Source organism: Hypanus sabinus, chromosome 11 (genome assembly GCF_030144855.1).
Source record: "Hypanus sabinus isolate sHypSab1 chromosome 11, sHypSab1.hap1, whole genome shotgun sequence".
Taxonomy (NCBI): domain Eukaryota; kingdom Metazoa; phylum Chordata; class Chondrichthyes; order Myliobatiformes; family Dasyatidae; genus Hypanus; species Hypanus sabinus.
Genome location: NC_082716.1, coordinates 46148135 through 46170674, shown reverse-complemented (window position 1 = coordinate 46170674; position 22540 = coordinate 46148135). Strand labels below are relative to the sequence as shown.

Below are 22540 nucleotides of genomic sequence, written 5' to 3'. Positions count from 1 at the left end.
ATTAATCAAGAGAGGATTGTGAGTATGGAACAGGATGCAAGGTGGCTTCAGGGGAAAATAGACAACTAAGTGAGTGGGTGAGAATATGGCAATGTAAGTTAACACGAAAAGCGAGAAGTAGAATGTAGATGTTCTTATACACAAGTCACTGAAGCCATTGGGCAATTTGAAGAGCAAATGATACGTCAATTTTTGTAATGAGGGGGTTTGATTACAGAAGCAAGAAAGTCTTATTACATTGTGTTAAGCTTTGCTAAGAGGTCACCTGGAGTAATGTGTAGAATTTTGCTGTCCTGATCCAAGAACATAAAAAACTTGCCATAGAGGCAGTGCAAAAAAAAAGCTTTAGACTGTTTCCAGGGATTCACTGTAAGAGGAAAGAACAGTAATTTGGATGGAAGGTGAGAGGGAAGGTAAAATTATCACCTCCTGTTGTACTTTCTTACAGTCTGGTTAATGGCATTTTCTGCTGAATGTCAGGCAACTCCAGTAAGATAAAGCTTAAATAAATAGAGTGCAAAGAAAAAAGAAAAATGAGGTAGTATTCATAGGTTCATGGACCATTCAGCAATCTGATAGCGGGGGGGAGGGGGAAAGAGGTTGTTTCCAAATCATTGAGCGTGGGTCTTCAAGCTCCTTTACCTCCTTGATGGTAATAATGGGAAGAGTGCATGTCCTGGACAGTGAGGATCCTAAGTGTTGGATGTCACCTTCTTGAAGTTCTGCTTCGTGAAGATATACTCTATGGTAGCAAAGGTTATGCCCACAACAAGGTAACAACGCTCTGTGGCCTCTTGCATTCCTGTGCACTGGAGCCTCCATACTGTGCCACCAGTCAGAATGCTCTCTGCTATACATAGAAAATTACATGTGTGTTTGGTGTCGTACCAAATCTCCTCAATCTCCTAGGAGTAAGCCGCTGCTGTATCTTCATGTTTGCTTCAGTATTTTTTCCCCAGGATAGAACCTCCAAGATGATGACACCCAGGAGCTTAAAGCAGCTCACGCTTCCCACCTCTAACCATTTAATCTATTTTTTCTATGCACCTCAGAATTTTGTACACTTTTTATTTATTCCCTCTCCTTGCTTGTAGCATACTCCTCAAAGTATAAATCATTCACTTTTCCTCTTAACTAAAATCCCAGCAACATTTTTTGAATGTCCTCTATATACTTTCCAATGATGTGGTGAAAGATATCTGATAAAGAAGGAAGTACTTAGTGATGAGGATGATGGTGCAAGACAAATGGGATGGTAAATTAGTGGAGCTGTAAAATGCAACACAGTATTGTCATCAGAAGCTGTTGTCTGAAAACCACCAGGAATGGTGATTATGACCATGTATTCTTGAATTTAGGTACAGAATTTGCCAGCTATAACATGTCATAGTAAAAAAAAACTATTAGGTACTTTATCTCCAAACTTTCACTGAACTGTATTAGAGCAGAGAAGTAGATCAGGGCTCATGTGATTGATAGAATAAATAATAAGGAAACCAGAAAGTATGGTGCACTTAAGAGTTGCAGAATGAATTTGATTAAGTCCCACATAGAGATTAATCAAGACAAGAGCACACGACATCTGAGGTAATATACTACCATGGACAGAGAATTGGCTATGAGATAGAAAGCAATGGAGGGAATAAATTGGCAGATTGATGTTCATAATTTGACGTTGTCAGATGACGACTGAGAATACAAAGGACACTTTAGGACTAGACAACATCCCAAATGAAGACTTATACAATTGCATTAACATCTAGCCAGCAAAATTTAAAACTGACACAATGGATCATATTACACGTTGTACAAAAGAAGATGGCTGTGGTTATTGAAAGCCAATTAGTCTAGCCCCAGGATATCAATGTAGGAGTTCCTTCGGGAAGTGTTCTCAGTCCAACTATTATGAGCTCATCAGATGTCAATCAACTTCCCAGCTCTTTACTTAACCTCTTCCCCCTCTCCTGATTTCAACTATCACCTACCACCTTGTACTTCTTCCTCCCTTCCTCCCACCTTCCTTTCCAGTCTTGAAGAGTTTTAGCCCAAAACATTGATTGTTTACTCCTTTTCATAGCTGTTTTTCCAGATTACACTGTTCACCCTTTCCCATGATAAATTCATTCATAAATTATGATTACTAACTTCCCAAAGCAGCCCACATTTGCTGAATGGGTGGACTTAATCTGATAATGTGCAGTGTTTGGCTTATGCCAAATGTAGCATTTAGTCTGATGGCCAGAAAACTCAATTTTGGTTTCATCAGACCATAGAACCTTCTTCCAACTGATTTCACAGTCTCCCACATGCCTTCTGACAACCTCCAGCCGAGATTTCACGTGAGTCTTCTCCCCTGCCCCCAACAGTGACTTTCTCTTTGCCACTCTTCCATAAAGCTGCAACTGGTGAAACACCTGGGCAACAGTTGTTTTATGTGTAGCCTCTCCCATCTCAGCCACTGAAGCTTATAACTCCTCCAGAGTTCTCATAGGTCTCTTGGTGGCCTCCCTCACTAGTCCCCTTCTTGCACAGTCACTTGTTTCTGAGGACGGTCTGCTCTAGGCAGATTCACAGCTGTGCCAATTTCTTTCCAGTTCCTAATGATTGACTTAACTGTACTCAACTCAGCAGTTCAGGCAGCATCCATTGAAAGAAGCAGTCAACGTCTTGGGTCGAAACCCTTATCAGGACTAAAGAAGGAAGGGGCAGGGGCCCTATAAAGAAGGTGGGGAGAGGGTGGAAAACCAATCAGAGGAAAGATCAAGGGGTGGGGGAGGGGAAGCAGGGAGGGGATAGGCAGGAGAGGTGAAGAAGGAATCTAAGGGGAAAGCACTATGGCTAGTAGAAGAAGGCAGAGTCATGAGAGGTGATAGGCAGCTACAAGAGGAGACAGAGTAGAGATGGGATGGGGAAGGGAGAGGGAGGGAATCACCGGAAGTTGGAGAATTCGATGTTCATGCCAAGGGGTATGTGAGACAGTATATGAGATGTTGTTCCTCCAACCGAAGTTTGGCTTCATCATGGCAGTAGAGGAGGCCATGTATGGACATATCCAAATGGGAATGGGAATGAGAGGGAGAGTTGAAGTGAGTGGCAACCGGGAGAACCTGTCTGTTGTGGTGGATGGAGCGGAGCTGCTCGATGAAGCGGTCCCCCAATCTGCGTCAGGTCTCGCCGATGTAGAGGAGGCCACACCGGGAGCACCGGATGCAATAGATTACCCCAACAGACTCACAAGTGAAGTGTTGCCTCACCTGGAAGGACTGTTTGGGGCCCTGAACGGTGGTAAGAGATGAGGTGTAGTGATAGATGTAGCACTTATGCTTGCAGGGATAAGTGCCAGGTGGGAGATCCGTGGGGAGGGACGTGTGGACCAGGCAGTCACGGAGGAAACGATCCCTGCGAAAAGCAGAGAGGGGTAGAGAGGTCCTTAGAGGTGGGGTCCCGTTGAAGGTGGCAGAAGTTGCGGAGGATAATAAGCTGGATCTGGAGGCTGGTGGGGTGGTAGGTGAAGACAAGGGGGACACGGTTGTGGTGACGGGAGGATAGGGTGAGGGCTGAAGTGCGGGAAATGGAGGAGATGCAGGTGAGGGCATCATTGATGATGGCAGAAGGGAAACCACAATTCTTAAAGAAAGAGGACATTTGGGATGGACATAAAGACACTTCAGCCCTCACCCCATCCTCCCGTCACCACAACAGGGACCGGTGTTCCCGGTGTGGCCTCCTCTACATCGGCGAGACCTGACGCAGATTGGGGGACCGCTTCATCGAGCACCTACGCTCCGTCCGTCACAACAGACAGGATCTCCCAGTTGCCACTCACTTCAACTCTCCTTCTCATTCCCATTCCCATTCGGATATGTCCATACATGGCCTCCTCTACTGCCATGATGAGGCCAAACTTCGGTTGGAGGAACAACATCTTATATACCGTCTCGTATACCCCTTGGTATGAACATCGAATTCTCCAACTTCCAGTAACCCTCCCTCTCCCTTCCCCATCCCACCTCTACTCTGTCTCCTCTTCTAGCTGCCTATCACCTCTCATGACTCTGCCTTCTTCTACTAGCCATAGTGCTTTCCCCTTAGATTCCTTCTTCACCTCTCTTGCCTATCCCCTCCCTGCTTCCCCCTCCCCCACCCCTTGATCTTTCCTCTGATTGGTTTTCCACCCTCTCCCCACCTTCTTTATAGGGCCCCTGTCCCCTCCTTCTCCAGTCCTGATGAAGGGTTTCGACCCGAAACGTTGACTGCTTCTTTCAACGGATGCTGCCCGAACTGCTGAGTTCATCCAGTTTTTTTTGTACGTCTTGGTTTGACCACAGCATCTGCAGTGCACTTTGTGTTTACTAAGGGATATTCAGTGACTCCAAAATTTTCTTGAATCCATCTCCTAACTTGTGCTTTTCAATAACTATTTTGCAGAGTTGCTTGGAGTGTTCTTTTGTCTTCATGGTGTAGTTTATGCCAGGATACTGACTCACCAGCATTTGGACCTTCCAGATACAGGTGTATTTTTACTACAATTAATTGAAACATGCTGATTGCACAGGGCAATCCCTAGTTAACTAATTACGTGACTTCTAAACCCAATTGGCCACACCAGTGATGATTTGGTGTGCATATTAAAGGGGGTGAATACTTAAGCAATCAATTATTTTGTGTTTTATATTTGTAATGAATTTAGATCACTTGTAAAGATTTCACTTTGACATGAAAGAGTCTTTTTCTGTTGATGAGTGTCAAAAAAAAGCCACATTAAATTGACTGTGATTCAATGTTGTAAAACGATAAAACATGAAAACTTCCAAGGAGAATGAATACTTTTTATAGGCACTGTATCTACACCAAGATCGTAGCCCTCTATTTCTCTCATCAATGTACCTATCCAAACTTCACTTAAATGTTTCAATTGAGCTCACATCTACTAGTTACACTGACAGTTCATTCCACATTTGCAGCACCTTTTAAGTAAATTAGTTGCTCCTCAGATTCCCCTTAAACAGTTAAATTTTCACCTCTAGTTCTGGTTTCACCCAACACATTATCTATACCCTCATATTTTTGTATACCTCTAAAATTTACGCTCAGTATTCACTGGAATGCTGGAAAAAGTCCTAACCTACTCAACTTTTCCCTGTAACTTAGGTCAAGTCCCAGCAAAATCCATGGAAATTTTATATGCACTTCTTAAAACTCATTGATACCTTTCCTGTAGGTAGGTGATCAAACTGAACATAATATTTCAAATTCAATCTCACCAGTGCTTTATACAACATTCCAACTCCACTACCCAGTGCCCTGATTTATGAAAAGCCAATGTGCCAAAAACTCTTTATAACCTTATCTATCTGTGATGCCAGGTAGATAGGCCATAAACATTACTGTAATAAATTGCTATTATGGTTTCCCCCCATTTGAAGAAGCACCTTAAGAAGTCCTGGTGTATTCATAAGTTCATGGATAGCTACTGCCTAGACTCATGGTTGCTATCTTATTGTGCAATGCTGGATGAGAAACGGGAAATGCTGGATGAGAAATGAGTCAGTACTAATAAAGATTATTCTCCATTGAAGCTGCAAAGGCTGCCATGAAATTATGGGGAACGAGGTTAAGGAGGATGGAAAATCAAGAAGGGAAAGGTTGAGCAAAGGAAGGCAGTGTTCGGTAATGGAGCCCTCCAATCAATACAGCAGTCTAATTAGATCCTGCAATGCCACTGCAATCACAAGTGACAGATTGCTGCATCTACACATTACTGCCCAGATTCTGCAATCTTCTTCAAGACTACCTGCAGAAAAGGCAACATTTGTAAATAAATGTACATGAGTCAGTAAAAAAATGTCCCCATGAGGTACTTGATTAGTCTCAGTGAATGAGTAACAGAGACAAGAAGCTTGAACCACTTTCTTTGATATGGAATGCACAAAATGTGATAAGGGACTTGTATTATATTTCAGGTAAGTCATGACAGGAGTGCCAGTGTCTAGGACTTGACACTTCCTGTCATAATTCATCTGAAATATAACATCAATTCTTCAGACAATTCAAAGCATCTGAATAATACCTGTTATGTGCAATTTCCATGTAAAAACATGCTTACAAATCTAATATCTAAGCACTTCTCTTTTTCCACTTCTGCTTGCCTATTTCTACTCACATTGTGCATTACCTTACAAAGTACTTTTCCTATTACTTTTCCTTCTCAGCTTATTTATAAGAGAGAAATCTCAGGATCTCAGGATAATCTCTTGCTCACTATGCATGTATAATGGCAGCCGCGCTCTACTGCTGATAGCAATCTTCAGAAAATATTTACATTGAGCAAACAATAACCGATAAATACACATTTTAATATTTTTGCAAATTTTCATAGTACCTGGTGGAGTCAGTTGTATCAATTCAAATTTTGTTGTGTCTACTACGAAAGAAAAAGAGAGAATCAGAGTAGCTAAGAGAACTTCAGCAGTAATTAAATGATAAATGGGTGTTAAAGATGTAATGCATTATTCTTACTTTCCAGCATGTCTGCAACATCCCCTGGATTCATAGCTTCTGGAAAGCTCTGTTTTATAAAAAAAAACAGAAAATAAGAGATTAACTGCAAAAACAAACACACTAATTCATCACTTGGAAATAATCTTCCCATAACAGGAAAGACATAATTAAAATGTAATTGCTGTCCTTGAAACACCAAAGGGGGATGTTTTAGAAAACCCATACAAATCGGGACCAATATTAATTTGAAATTAAAAGGGAATATTTAAATGGTCAATAGTAACAATTTTCTGCTGGAATCAATAACTGTGGCATTCATGCAATACATCTTGCAATTAATTTAACTTGTGGAATGTACTGAACTACTAAAAATTCAAGTCAGAGCTCTCCATTTTTAAAATTTATTTAGCGTACAAATAATGTCATCAGGAAAATAACTTCTATTAGGTTTCTATGAATATAGAATATCCCGAAATTAGATTTAGTATAGGTCTGTTTTCTTTAAAGAAGCCAACATTCATTCTATTTTCAAAGCACTGAAGATATGACATGCTATCTGCTAAAATGAACAGGCAGATTTCCAAGCCAGTTACCAAGAAGGAAAAGGTGGGTTTGAAGAAGGTCAGATTTGTCAATGGTTAAAAATAAATGTTTTGAAAAGTGGGAAGAGATGAGCCAGATTGTTTTGGTTTGCAGGGGTAATTCTAGACCACAGCAACTTAACCATGGTTGAGTAGAGCGAAGGAGAATAGAACAGTTGATTCAAGTGAGAAAAAGATGCAAGCAGGAACATATGGCAAGAAAGTTTAGCTGTAGTTCAGAATCCCTGTAGAGATTTACTAGGTTTATCTCAAGGTAATACATACTGAATTTAAGACTGTTATAAGGAAGCAGGTTCACGGGTTTGGTAAGTGAGACAGAAGACACTGATTACAGATAAGCACATTAAACATTTATTTACAAACAGAAAAACATCCACCCGAAGTTACAGAAACTACAACACTAAACATTCAATAGCACTTCAAACTCAAACAGGTACTTTATTAAGTCTTTATTACACTTTATTAGCTTTATTACACAGATACAAAACTAAACATTCAACGGATACTTAGTGATATCTGCAGCATACTTTCCCAGAGGAGCCCCTGGAGACAAAGGAAAAGCCACCCAGTCTCTCTCATATGTTACTGTTATAACCCTGTGGTGTCCAAAACCAGACACTGGTGCCATGGCACATAAGGCAATCAATGGAAAAGAGCTGCTGCATCCTGTGAACAGGCCAATCAATGACTGGCATACAAAAGCAGCTTTCGACCGACAAGTAAACTAGCCCTACATATTACAAAGACTATTTTTGATGTGGTTACCCAGGGGAGCAAAATAATGAATACAAGCATGTCTTTGGCTGATAGTCATATGAAATAATACAGGCAATAGAACTCCAGAGAAGATAAGTTTCTTCAAAATTTGGTAATGTAAAGCAGCAAGATGTTCAAGTAGATGGGTGTAGGTGTAATCAGGATATGTGAAAGTCATTCTCAGTAGTGACTACAGTTAATTAGAAAGGTAGAATGGATATAGTGTACGAAGTTTCACCTGGGGATACAACCCCACTTGTAACCCACAATTTTTATCTACTTCTGCACTAGACTCAGCCACTTCCTCCGAATTTCCTGATTTAAAAGTCTTCTTCTGCATATCATTGAAGTAAAGGCTAGATATTATAAGGCCCCACCACATTGGCTATTGCTCCACCATGTTAGGATCATTTAACCAACGCGCTTCAAAAAGAATTTGCCTGATACCAGCAGAAAATAAAAACAGTATAAACTAAAATATTTTAAAACATGTTACAAAATCTACACCATGCTCAAAGATTCAAAGTACATTTATTATCAAAGTATGTATGAAATATACAATACTGAGATTCCTCTTCCCCACAGACAGCCACAAAACAAAGAATACCATGGACCACATTCAAAGAAAAAGATCAAACCCCCAACACGCAAAAGAACAAATCACACAAACATCAAAAAAAGAGCGAAAAACACAACGTAGAAAACACCAAATCACAAAGTTATCGAACGAGTCCAGGCATATTCATTTCAGCTCAGTTCAGTTTAATCCAGTATCACACTGCTTGCCATCTGCAGGCCACAGCGCCAGTCCACCCTGATCAAAAATGAACAAAATAGCAACCAAAAAAAAAGGAGTGACAAGAAACCAGAAATACATCATAAGATGAACTAGAGTCCAATCAATAAACTGTGCAAATTAAACCTTGCCCAAGGTCCAGCACCTTCCTCCACAAGCAGTGGGCAAGAGGGAGAGAAAAACCAGTCACATGCAGATAGACAGCGCTGAACACCTGCCTGCCTTCCACTCTCATCCTTGTCGGTTTCAATCTTGCTCAACGCTTTAATTGGTGAGATCAGCAAAAAAATAGTCAATCATGGTCTTGCGCCCATCCTGGCCCTTCGGTGTCCAGGAGTTTGAAACTTCACTGAACTCCTTTGGAGACAGCAAAGCACGAGACTGCTCAATTGGCCCAAAAATGCACCACCAAAATGTAAATCACAGGCTCCAACAGTAACAGAACCACATTTGAAAGAAAAAGATGAAATAAACAAAATGAAAAAGGTAGTTTTGTGAACCATCTGAAGGAACTAAAACACACATATCACCTAGAAAAAATGGTTTCAGAGATTCAGTTTGTAAAAGTAATGGTGCTACCTAGTCTCAAGAGAACTCAAGGATTATTACCTAATAAACACAAAACCCTAACAATTAAATGTAATACAGCTGCAGAAATGAAGTGGCATAGAAAGTAAATGCAGCAAACAGCAAGTGTACGTAAATGAAAAATACTTATTTTAGAAAAGATCTGAAGTTGTTATACTCATAATACATATACTGCGAAGATGAACATCAATACCTAATTTGTGTTCAACTGAATTGGTTAAAAAACAGGCAAGACAGCCAATTGCATCTACTGAGTAGAGCAGCATTAGAGACACTATACTCAGTAGTGACAGTATTGTGGCATCCTTAACATTTAAAGTTCCACATAATATGGTAAGAAACTTGTACTACAAGTACAGGGTTGAAATGTAATTGTAAGGGATGAAATGTAATGCAGTTGTAAATGCAAGTAGATAGTAATAGAAATTCAAAAATGAAAACAAATTAAGTTTTATAATGAAGAATAAATTTTACCTGTGGGCCTCATCCCAATTACCCTCCATCACCTATTTCTGCATACATGCGTAACAACATAGAAAGGTAAAGTACAAGCACATCACAAAGCAGCATGAAATTGCATACATCAAATTGCATAAAGTTCTGAAGTTATTTATGAGAACTTAATTACTTTGAAACACAGAAACTATTTTATAAGTTCAATTAAATTTAAGTGTTACAAAACTAAGCTGCAAAAGAAAATGAAGTCTTTGATGTTCAGAATATAATAAAATAAAAACAGCAATTGAACTGCACAAGGTCACACTAACATATCAGAAAGTGAAAATATTTAATAGTCTCAATGGAGGCCCTTCATCAGAAAATTTATTCCTGAACCATTCTTTTCCATTTCCTGGTTTTCCACCTTTTTCATTTACAATGTTTAGAACAGCTCCTTTCAAAAGAAAATGCTTGAACTTACCTTTTCAAACTTCATTTTGTCATTGAAGGTCAATGGAAAGATAGAAGGGAGAAATTTGGTTTTCTGGAATTTTCCTAACATGCAAACACTGACGTAGACATCATCCTTTTCCGATAGGTATACTCCAGGACATGTAACCTATAATAAATTATTTCAAATGAATAGCATTACAATATTAATATAGATTAATAACCCCTAATAACTTTACCAACATTAATTGAAATCACTCATTTTGACAATATTGCAATGTTAATGCTTTAAATTATTCTTTTGGCAAAGCTTTTTTCACTTTCCATCCCTTCTTTTTATGGCAATTCTGTCTTTATGCTCATGACTTAAATTGCAATTAATAATGCTGATGAAAGATCATATTAAACACTAAACTTGATAAATGTACATTTTCACAAACAAAAAAATTGAATACTTCATAGTTCAAACCTTGCAGTTCCTAAATGTTAACATAAAAATATCCTTAAATATAGAAAGCAGTTTACAAACATTTATTGGATTTTCAATGAAAATAAAGAAAACTAGTTGCTGTGATTGGAATATTGCAGGTATCAATGAAATAATTGAAATGTATCCTCCAACTAGGTTTAAGATCAAACAAGCAAGGATAAATCCTTTTAATTGTTCAACTGATACAAAACATATTTGTAATAATGAATTAAATCCTGCCTTCCCACTGCATTGTACCTCTACCAGTGTGCATATCACCCAAATCAGTCCACTGATAATGCAATAGCCTCTGCCCTCTACTCAGTCTTAGCCCACTGGAGAATGGTGTCTCCTACATCAGAATATTGATCATTCACTTCAGTTCAATGTTCAATATGATCATTCCTCAGAAGCTGATAGGTAAACTGTCCTTGTTGGATCTCAACACCCCCCTCTGGAACTGGATCTTGACGGAGAGACCTCAAACATCTGTGTTGGCAGCAAGATCTCTGGCTTTATCACACTGCGCACCAGCACCCCCCAGGCTGCGTGCCCAGGCCGCTGCTATTCACACTCCTGACACATGACCGCACTGGTAGATTCAGTTCCAAATACATAGTACTGTGGTGCTCTATGACTCTCCAAAATAAGTACTGCCATCTCCTGACTTCTAAGCATTACCTCCTCAATACTGAGGTTAATCCGTTGCAGCATTAGAAATTGCTCCATTCAATACAATAATATTGTGCTCCATGCAAAACAATTAAACTGAATGGTTCTTGTGAAGCATTAATTTGGCCTTGCACCTTTCAAACACGTGATAATGCAAGCTCAGTGAAAGCTGGTAAATACAGCACCTATTATGCCCCTTAAAAAATTCATCTTGTTGGGCCTGCCCCATATAGGGCACAGGCCAATCAAGCAAACAAAATCGAACAGCCAGACCACTCACAGACATGGAATTAAACATATGGATCATCCTATGGGTGATCTGATGAAGGGTTTTTCTTCTCACAGATGTGTGCCCTATCCTGTTATATATCCAGGATTTTCTGATGAGTGGTGCTGAGGGTCTGTGTAGATGTGGTGGGCTTTAAGACTTCAGGGAAGCAACTGTTTTGAGTCTGTTGGTGCTGATGTGGATGCATCATAGCTCCTTCCATGATGGGAGTGGGACAAACAGTCCAACAGTAGGGTGGGTAGGATCCTGCACGATATTGCTGGCCTTTTTCTGGCACCTTTCTGTATATATGCCCTTGATGGTGCTAGTGATGCACTGGGCAGTTCTCTCTACCCATTGTAGAACCCTTCAACCTGCCGCAGTACAGTTTCTATACCATACAGTGATGCAGCGTGCTAGGAAGCTCTCAACTGTGCATCTGTAAAAAGATGCAAGTGCTGATGTGCATAGTCCAGCTCTCTTCACTTTCTCAGAAAGTAGAGGCATTGCTGAACTTTGTTGATGGTGGAGGGTGTGTTTTGGGACCATGAGAGGTTGTGTGAGATGTGCACTAGGAGGAGTTTAATCAGTTTCTACTGCTATATCACCAATGTGAAGAGGAGTGTGAATGGTGCAGAAGCGGTTACATGCCTGGCATTAGACCGGGGGTCGGCAACCCGCGGCTCCGGAGCCACATGTGGCTCTTTTACGTCTGTGCTGCGGCTCCCTGTTGCTTTGGGAAATAATTGGTTGTGGCGACCCTTTTCCTGGCACATCCGAACTGACTCACAATAAGATAGCCTACGGGGATTTGCGAGCACAGAGCTTTGGAGCCTCTGCGCCATTGGGGGGGGGGGGGGGGCAGGTTGAGGGAGGCTTAAAAGTGAGGCTGAAGATTTCGAATAAAGTTTTTTCCTTCGACTGCAGTTACCGACTCCGTGTCGTAATTTTAGCGCTGCGTGTAGCACACCGCTACATGGTCAGTATTTAATTAAAATGTATTTTATGTTAGTTTGTTAGTTTTTGAAATGTAAATCTAAATTTGAAGATTATGGTGATCTTGTACAATCTAAATAAGACGTTGTGGCGACCCATTTCCTGACACATCCGAACCGGCTCACAATTAGCCAGCATTCAGGCTAAGGGAGATAGCCTACGGGGGTTTGTGAGTACGTGTCTTTTGCAGCATCCGCGCCCATGGGGGGCGGGTTGAGGGAGGCTTAAAAGCAAGGCTGTTTAGTTCGAATAAAGCTATCTTTGACTGCAGTTTACTGACTGCGTGTAGCAACCGCTACAACGTGTTTTTATCGCTGGCTGTCCAGAGGGGAGGTGCTGAAACGCTTTGTCGCGCGTCTGGAAGAAGTGAAAACTTTCCTGGGCAGCAAAGGGCTCAACTTTCCTGAGCTGGAACAGCCAGAGTGGCTGGAAAAGCTACACTTCATGGTAGACATGACAGCGCACCTGAACACGCTGAACACAGCTCTTCAACGGGGTAAGGACGTACAGCCCTGCACATGTTGGAGGATGTTTTGCATTCGAGCGCAAGTTGACGTTGCTTGCCAGAGATTTACAGAAAGGCACATTGTCTCACTTCCCCAATTTGAGAGAGTTCAAACAATGTCACGACATGATAAATTCGGAGTATTTACATTCTGCAATCATCGCAATGCAAACATCGTTTGGGAAACGCTTCTGTGAGTTCAGAGAGGAAAAAAACACATTATCCTTCCCGGTCACTCCCCTAAGCATCGATCCATCCCTACTGAATACGACTTCATTGTCAGGTGTGAGTCAACCTGAAGAAGTATGATAAATATTTTAATTGCGTATTATTTTACGTATATTCATATGTTTTCATTGTTCAGTGAAATAGTCCTTTTATTTTTCAGGTTGACAGCTGGCAGACGTTATTTTTGGTTTGCTGCTGGCGGCAAATTTAAGTTTGGCGTTTTTCATAAATACAAGAAGGACTCAAATAGACGTTGAGTATTTTACTTAAAAGTAACCTTCAACCCAACGTCTTTTTTTCGGAGTTCAAAATGTTTTTGTTGCATGCAGAAATGTAATTTTGTTTTCTCTGCAGGAGTTTATCAATTTCATAAATGCAACACATTATAGTTTATTTATACATAGCATAAAGGCAAAACAAAACGTTGTATGCAGTGTTATTTCATTTTAAATGTCAAACGGGTTTTGCGGCTCCCAGTGTTTTCTTTTCTGTGGGAAACGGGTCCAAGTGGCTCTTTCAGTGGTAAAGGTTGCTGACCCCTGCATTAGACCTTGAGCTCCTCCACCTCCTCTCTACAGGCTGCCTCATCATTGTTAGTGTTGTGTCATCAGCGAACTTGACAATGTGATTGCTTAGGTGTTTGGGTCGTGAGCACAGTGTACAGCAGCAGGTTCAGCTGGTGGCGGGGGGGGGGGGGGGGGGGGTGCACCTGTGTTGTGGATGATGGGGAGGGAGGAAAGGTTGTGTATCCCGACTGCCTGAGGCCCGTTGGTTAGGAAAGCCAATACCCAGTTGTGCAGTGGTGTATTTAGATCAGAGTAGGAGTTTGCGCATCAAGAAATGTGGAAAAAAAGTGTTAAATGCCGAAATGAAATCCAGAAACAGCTTTCTGAAACGCGTCCTTGGTTCCTGGGTGTGTCAGGGCCAGGTGACTGATACATTATGTGGTCATACTATGATATCTGTAGTAGAGGGATTCTGTTCTTAAGCATATTGCTGAATGTCTACTATTCCCTTAAGGATACTTAAAAAGTATCCTCAATTAATCACGTCTCCAAATAAAATTAAGAAATCTAGTTCCATTGGTGAGCGGCAAAATGTTGGATCAGTTAAGTGGGGGGGGGGGTGTGAAACACTAATATTGGGGCAAAACGGCCTGTTTTCTGTATTAACTGCTGTCCTCAGGTTCAGAAACTCCCCGCTCCCCACAGTGCCTCATAATTAGATTAACAGCTCAGAATCCCAACTAAACAGCATTTTCCATATGCTATTGATCTGAAATACGTCAACCAAACGGCAAACCAACCTTGACCTCGCCCACCCCTCCCCCATCCTTCCAGGAATGAAATACCCCGCCAGCCTAGTCGGCGTCCACACTCACCGCCTGGATTTTCAGATGCACTGTTAACTTCAGAACTTTTTTCGGCATTTTTCCCTCTGTTAAGAAACTAGTTAAATCGCAATCTCCGGAAGTTGTGGAGCAAACAACTACCAATCGAATCGCAATGTTACCACGTTGTCATGGTGTCTGGCCACAGCGTGACGCCACATAAAGGAAGTGACGTCTCGTTACCGTGACGATCGCTGCCGTCTGGGATTGTACAAGCACCTCTCGGTGTAAGTTAGATTTGCCTGCAGTCACTATAATAAATGGCAGTAATTAAGCCATATAACAGCAACTCACACAAAACGCCGGAGAAACTCAGCAGGTCAGGCAGCACCCATGGAGTAAAAAAAAAGCAGACGACGTTTGGTGGGATGGGGAGTCATCAGGGTTTTGCACCAAATAAATTTGAAGACAGGGTGGAAGGTAAAATTGATTCAATTGACGAACTCAGCACGGATGCAGAGGAGGAGTGGGGAACGTTAGCAGCGTAGGCTTTGAACTTGGACCATACTAAGTCGCCGACAGAAGGGCAAACAGCGAAGTAAAAAGCTCCGGAATCTTAAATAATGTGACAGCAAGATATTTAAAGAATGATACAACCCCTACTTTCAAATTATTAACACCACGTACATAGCAACAAGCTCCGAAAGAACCTGTTTGAGGGAAAAAGCCTGTTCACTCTTCGCAAATAATCACACCATTGACTCAGTCTACTTATTCAACCACAAGAGTCCATTTAAAACTGTTACTTTAGAAATTGCTAATCACATATTGAAATTTGTGCAATAATACTCTATTAAGTGATGTAACATCACTGATGCTTCAGGTCCATTGAACCCAGCCGTTAGCCTTACTGATGCTGTATCAAATCAAAGGTTCATTTCAATTAATTGTCAAAGGCAGGGGAGAATAAATACAATTTCATGCTAATTGGCCCTTATCAAGATCATTCAATGCAGCATTGTGAAGGTCCAGTCTATCATGGCAGTTTTATTATTCCCTTCAACCCCATTCACCAGACTTCTCCCCATAACCTTTGACACCCTGACTAATCAAGAACCTATCAACTCCCACTTTAAATATATTCAACGACTTGGCCTCCACAGCCATCCCAGCATGAATTCCACAGATACCCTACTGTCTAGCTAAAGGAATATCTCCTCATCTCTATTGTAAATAGACAGCTCTCTATTCTGAGGCTGTGCCTTCTAGCCCTAGACTCACCCACGATAGCAAACATCCTCTCCACATCCAATTAATATTCAATATTCAATAATATCCAAACTTCTAAGCAGGTACAGAACAGTCCCCGAACCATTAAACTTTCCTCATACGTCAGTGCTTTCATTCCTGGAATAATCCTTGTGAACCACCTCCGGACTGTCTTCAATGCCAGCACCCTATTTCTTAGATATGGGGCCAAACTTGCTCACAATACTTCACGTGCGATCTGCTAATGCTTATAAAACTTCACCGTCCTTCACTTCACTTCCTGACTGGGACACTTCAGTCAGTCTGGATTGGAGGCAGCATCTCCAACACCATCATACTGAACACAGGGGCCCCCCAGGGCTGCGTGCTCAGTCCACTGCTGTTCACTCTGCTGACCCACGACTGTGCTGCAACACACAGCTCGAACCATATCATCAAGTTCGCCGAAGACACGACCGTGGTGGGTCTCATCAGCAAGAACGATGAGTCAGCTTACAGAGAGAAGGTGCAGCGGCTAATGGACTGGTGCAGAGCCAACAACCTTCTCTGAATGTGAACAAAACAAAAGTGATGGTTGTTGACTTCAGGAGGGCACGGAACGACCACACCCCGCTGAACATTGACGACTACTTGGTAGAGATCGTTAAGAGCACCAAATTTCTTAGTGTTCACCTGGTGGAGAATCTCACCTGGTCCTTCAACACCAGCTCCATAGCAAAGAAAGCCCAGCAGCATCTCTACTTTCTGCAAAGGCTGAGGAAAGTCCATTTCCCACTCCCCCCCCCCCCCCACCCTCCATCCTCATCACATTCTACAGAGGTTGTATTGAGAGCATCTTGAGCAGCTGCATCACTTCCTGGTTCAGAAACTGCACCACCTCGGATCGCAAGACCCTGCAGTGGATAGTGAAGTCAGCTGAGAAGACCATGGGGGTCTCTCTTGCCACCATTACAAACATTTACACTACACGCTGCATCTGCAAAGCAACCCCACACACCCCTCATACAAACTCTTCTCCCTCTTGCCATCTGGGAAAAGGCACCGAAGCATTCAGGCTCTCATGACCAAACTATGTAACAGTTTCTTCCCCCAAGCTATCAGTCTCTTAATACCCAGAGCCTGGACTGAGACCAGCTTATTGCCCTCTACTGTGGCTATTGTCTTGTCTATTATTTATTGTAATGCCTGCACTGTTTTGTGCACTTGATGCAGTCCTGGGTAGGTCTGTAGTCTAGTGTAGCTTTTTTCTATGTTGTTTTTACATAGTTCAGTTTGGTTTTTGTACTGTTTCATGTAACATCATAGTCCTGAAAACATTGTCTCGTTTTTACTGTGTACTGTACCAGCAGTTATGGTCGAAATGACAATAAAAAGTGACTTGACTTGACTTAACAGTACATCCTTGTTCTTATATTTCAGGTCCTCTCGAAATGAATGCTAACATTGCATTTGCCTTCCTTACCAGATGCAAATAAACCCTTAGGGAATCCTGCATAAGGAATCCCAAATCCCGTTGTACCTCTGATTTTTAAATTTACCCTGTTTAGAAATTACTTGCCCCTTGACCACATCCACACCCACAAACTTGGCCACAAAGACTCCAATTTCATCATCCAAATCATTAACATAGTGAAAAGAAGCAGTCCCAACACTGACCTCTGCAGAACACCACTAGTCACCGGCAACTAGCCAGAAAAGGCCTACTTTATTCCCAGTCTTTCCCTCCTGCCAGCAACTAAACTTTTATCCATGCCAGTGTCTTACTTGCAAGATACCATGAGCTCTAATCTTGTTAAGCAGCGTCATGTGTGGCACCTTGTTAAAGGCCTTCTGAAAATCCAAGTAAACAGTATCCACTGACTCTCCTTTGTCTACTTCTGGCTGTTAATTCATCAAACAATTCCAACAGATTTCTCAGGCAAGATCTCCCCTGAAGGAAACCATGCTGACTTTGTCTTGTTTTATCATGTGCCTCCAAGTACCCCAGAACCTCATTCATAATAATAGACTCCAATATCTTCCAACCATTGAAGACAGGCTAACTGGCCTATAATGTCCTTTCTTCTGCCTTATTCCCTTCTTAAAGAGTGGAGTAACATTTGCAATTTTCCAGTCCTCTGCAAACATTCTTGAAAGATCATTACTAATGCCTCCACAATCCTTTCACCTACCCCTATACCCTGGGGTGTAGTCTATCTGATCCAGGTGACTTATCTACCTTCAGACCTTTCAGATTGCCAAGCATCTTCTTGATAACAGCAAATATACTCACTTCTGTCACTTGACATTCTCGAATTTCTGGCATAGTGCTAATATCTTCCACAGTGAAGACTGACGCTTGCTAAGTTCATCTGCCATTTCTCTGTCCCCCTTTACTACCTCTCGTGTAATTTTCCAGTGGTCTGATATTTACTTTCACCTCTCTTTTACTCTTTATACATCTGAAAAACTTGTGGCATCCTGTTTTATACTATTGCCTGTCTTTCCTTCATCTTTCATCTTCTCTATGACTTTTGTTTTAGTTGCCTTCTGTCGGTTTTTTAAAATTTCCCAATCCTCTAACTTCCCACTAATTTTTGCTCTATTATACACCCTATCATTTCCTCTCCTTTCTTTTGTGTATTTCCACCTTCAAAAAATCAAATTCTGAATGTCTGTAAAAATGGAGCCTGCTCATAATCCTTGGATGGCCTGTAGAGCTTATGAGAATGATTATGTTTTGACTAATGTATTAGAATACGTTGAGGACTTAGCTAATGGAGTGGATGAGGTGACCCCAGAAGATATGATGTATTAGGACTCTCAGAAAGCTTTCAATTAAGTTTTAGCTAGAAAGTTGCTGAAGAAATGTATAACCTATTGAACAGGAGATTACATACTAGCACAGAATGACAATTGATTAAGTGATAGAAACATGGGTTTTTCTCACGTTCTTCATAGGTGGGCAAAGTCTGAATAGTGGAATACCAGAGGGATCAGAGGTTACTAGTCACAATCTATGTCAATGATTTGGCTGAAATGACTAAATATAATTATTTTCAATTTTGCCTTTGGCACAAGATGCAAATGGATGCAAAGAGATTTAAGATGATATAGACAAACTGAATGAGTGAGAAGCAACTTGGCAAATGGAATACTGTAGTTGAAAGAGCTTCCCTGTAAATGGTAGGATAAGCAGAAATTTTAAGCATTTTTTAATTGCTGAGAAATTGAGAAATGTTCAACAGGACTTTGGTGTCCTTGTACCCAAGTTACTAAAAGCTAAATTACAAATGTAACAGATATCAGGAATGAAATTGGTATGTTGGCCTTTATGGCAAGAGGATTTGAATAAAAATTACATTTGTCTTTACACAGCAGTTACAGCTCTGTAGTTATATTGAATGATATAATTTTGAAGAAGGGGTCACTAACCTGAAGTGTAAACTCCATCTCTCTTTCTGCAAAATGTTGCCTGATCTACTGACTATTTCCAGCATTCTTTTTATTTCAGATTTCCAACATCTATAGTTTTTTTTTAAATTGCTATTATATAGAGTCTTGACAAAACCAGACCAAGAGATTTAGGTAAAATGTTGCTTGCTTTTCCTGAAAAAAAAAAGTGCTTGCTCTGGAGTCATAGAGAAGTACAGCACAGAAATGGATCATTTGGCCCATCTAGTCCATACTGAAAACATTTAAACTGCCTAACCCATTGACTTGCACCAAGCCCATAGCCCTTGCTTTCTATATACCTATTCAAAATTTAATTAAATGTTGAAATTGAGTTTGTAATGGCAGCTCATTTCACACTCCCACAACCCTCTGAGTGAAGAAGCTTCTCTTCATGTTGTCCTTAAACTTTTTATATTTCACCCTTAATACACGACCTCTGGTTGTAGGCCTACCCTATCTCAGTGGAAAAGCCTGCTTGCATTTACTCTATCTATACCCCAACATAATTTTGTATATCTCTATCAAATATCCTCTCAATCTTCTACATTCTAAGGAATAAAGTCCTAAACTATCAAATCTTTCCTTATAACTCAGCCCCTCCAGACCCAGCAATATGCTTGTAAATGTTCTCTGTACTCTTTCAACTTTACTTACATCTTTCCCGTAGGTAGGTGAGGAAAACTGCTCATGATACTCCAAATTAGGCCTCACCAACGCCTTATACAGCTTCAACATAACATCCCATCTCCTGTACTCAATATGTTGATTTATAAAGGCCAATGTGCCAAAAGCTTTCTTCATGACTCTATCTACCTGTGACGCCACTTTCAGTGAATTATAGACCTATATTTCCAGATCCATTTGTTCTACCGCACTCCTCAGGTCCCCACTGTCCACTGTGTAAGACCTTTCCTGGTTGGTCCTACCAAAGTGCAGCACCACGCACTTGTCTGCATTAAGTTCCATCTGCCATTTTTCAGCCCATTTTGCCAACTGATGCAAATCCCTCTGCAAGCCACAATAGCCTTCCTTGCTGCTCAGTATAACCCCAATCTTGGTATCATCGCATATTTATCGTACACACTCATGCCCCCATCTACATCAACGGAGCTGTAGTGGAGAGTGTATCAAAATTCAAATTCCTTGGTGTTCTCATTTCCGAGGATCTCACCTGGTCCCTGAACTACTCCACCCTGATCAAAAAGGTGCAACAGCGCCTTTATTTCCTGCGGAGCATCAAGAAAGCTCACCTCTGTCCCAGGATACTGACGGACCGCAGTACCATTGAGAGCATACTCACCAACTGCATTTCAGTGTGGTTTTGCAGTTGTCCTGTATCAGACCGCAAAGCACTCCAGCAGGTGGTGAAAATTGCCCAGTGGATTATCGGCACCCAATTGCCCACCATTGAGAACATCTACCATAATCACTGCCTGGGCAAGGTGAAAAGCATTATCAAGGATGCATCTCACCCTAACCATGGACTTTTTACTCTCCTCCCATCCAGTAAGTGCTACAAGAGCCTCCGCTCCTGCACCAGCAGGCTCAGGAAGAGCTTCTTCCCTCACAACACAACGCTAAGCAATATTGCACCCATATTGTACTGTCTCAGTACTTTTATATTTGTGTGCAGTAGTACTGGACTTGTTTCCACTTGGAATAATTTACTTATTATTATTTAATTATTTATGGTTTTATATTGCTATATTTCTACACTATTCTTGGCTAGTGTGACTGTAACGAAATCCAATTTCCCTCAGGATCAATAAAGTATGTCTGTCTGTCTTACTTTTTATTCGCAGTTATTTTGTAAATAATACTGCTCTTTTGCACCTGGTTAGATGCTAACTGTATTTCATTGGCTTTGTGTCTGTACTTGGCACAATGACAATAAAGTTAAATCTAATCTAATTTAACCTAATTTTGCTGCTCCAGTTAACCACATAGCCATCCAGATCATTGATAAGGATGATGAACAACAAAGGATTCAGCATCAGTCCCTCTGGCACTCCACTAGTCACAGGCCTCCAGTCAGAGAAGCAACCATCTACTATCACTCTCTGACTTCTCCCACAAAGCCAGTCTTAACCAAGTTACTGATTCATCTTGAATGCTGAGCAACTGTACCTTCTTGACCAACCTCCCATGCAGGACCTTGTCAAATGTCTTACTAAGGTCCATGTGGACAACATCCTCTGCTTTGCCTTCATCCACTTTCCTGGTAACTTCCTCAAAAAACTCTGTAAGATTGGTTAGACATGACCTACCATGCACAAAGTCATGCTGACAATCCTTATTCGGCCTATCTCTATCCAAATACTCATATATCGTGTCCCTTAGGATACCTTACAATAACATTCCTGCAACTCTAGTGCAAGGGTTCTCAAGCATTTATGGACCCCAACATTAACCAATGTGTCCGTGGGCCCCAGTTTGGAAACCCCAGCTCTAAAGAGAGTGCAGCAATGATTCGTGTATCTGGGTTTGAGGAAGGCAAGTCTGTCATATAAGGAAAAAATAGGCTAGACCTTTATTTTTTAGAGCCAACTCTTGCTCTCAACTCACCTTCACATTCCAAATACCAATTCAGTCCTATCCTATTTCACTTTTTCAACATGTTTGGAGATTACTTGGTCTATAAGGTTTCTTTTTAATCCCATTTTCAGCTTCACACAAAATGAAGCCTCCAAATAGATTTCACAGTGGTCACTTACCTGTTTACCATGGTCTTATTTTGCCAATAAAGATTTCATCAATATGTATTATTCACCCAAGGCATGAAAAAAAGGGTCTTCCTTCTGTGGTATTATTTTGCGTTGATAAACTGCTTCCTTCTTTCCACAAATGCAATTTGCATCTAATTGAATTGTAAAAGAATCCAAGGAACCATTCTTTTTAGCTTGTAATGCATGTGTAAAAACATAAATCAGTGAAATCCAAGGGTCTCAATAAACTATACTGCCCCCACAGCTCCAAAGAAATCCAAATCTTGTGAAAGGCAAGTATCACTTTCTCCTTTCATCACTCTTGCTAAATTTTTTTCTGTCCTCAGAGTCGATTATCACAACAGCCTCTTCAGTATATAAGACCATAAGATATAGAAGCAGAATTAGGCCATTTGGCCCATCAAATCTGCTCTGCCATTTCACCATGGCTGATCCAATTTTCCTCTCAGCCCCAATCTCCTGCCTTCTCCCCATTTGCCTTCATGCCCTGACCAGTCAACAATTGATCAAG

At 41.1% G+C, this 22540-nt stretch overlaps 1 protein-coding gene across 4 annotated transcripts in view; it reads right to left on the bottom strand.

The window, feature by feature from the left end:
• The window catches only part of spata6 (spermatogenesis associated 6), a 76256-nt gene extending 54094 nt beyond the window's left edge, over positions 1 to 22162 (bottom strand). Inside the window, exons 1-4 of one of the 4 annotated variants that reach the window (XM_059984264.1) lie at positions 22018 to 22162; positions 10163 to 10300; positions 6520 to 6568; positions 6383 to 6424 (exon numbers count right to left, since the gene is read on the bottom strand). In XM_059984264.1, coding sequence (XP_059840247.1) covers positions 6383 to 6424; positions 6520 to 6568; positions 10163 to 10243 — 172 coding nt within the window. In that variant the 5' untranslated portion in view covers positions 10244 to 10300; positions 22018 to 22162. Of the gene's footprint in view, positions 1 to 6382; positions 6425 to 6519; positions 6569 to 10162; positions 10301 to 14650; positions 14831 to 22017 lie in introns of those variants that run through there. The other 3 variants (XM_059984263.1, XM_059984265.1, XM_059984262.1) reach the window with 3 other exon arrangements.
• Between the last annotated feature and the right edge of the window lie 378 nt (positions 22163 to 22540).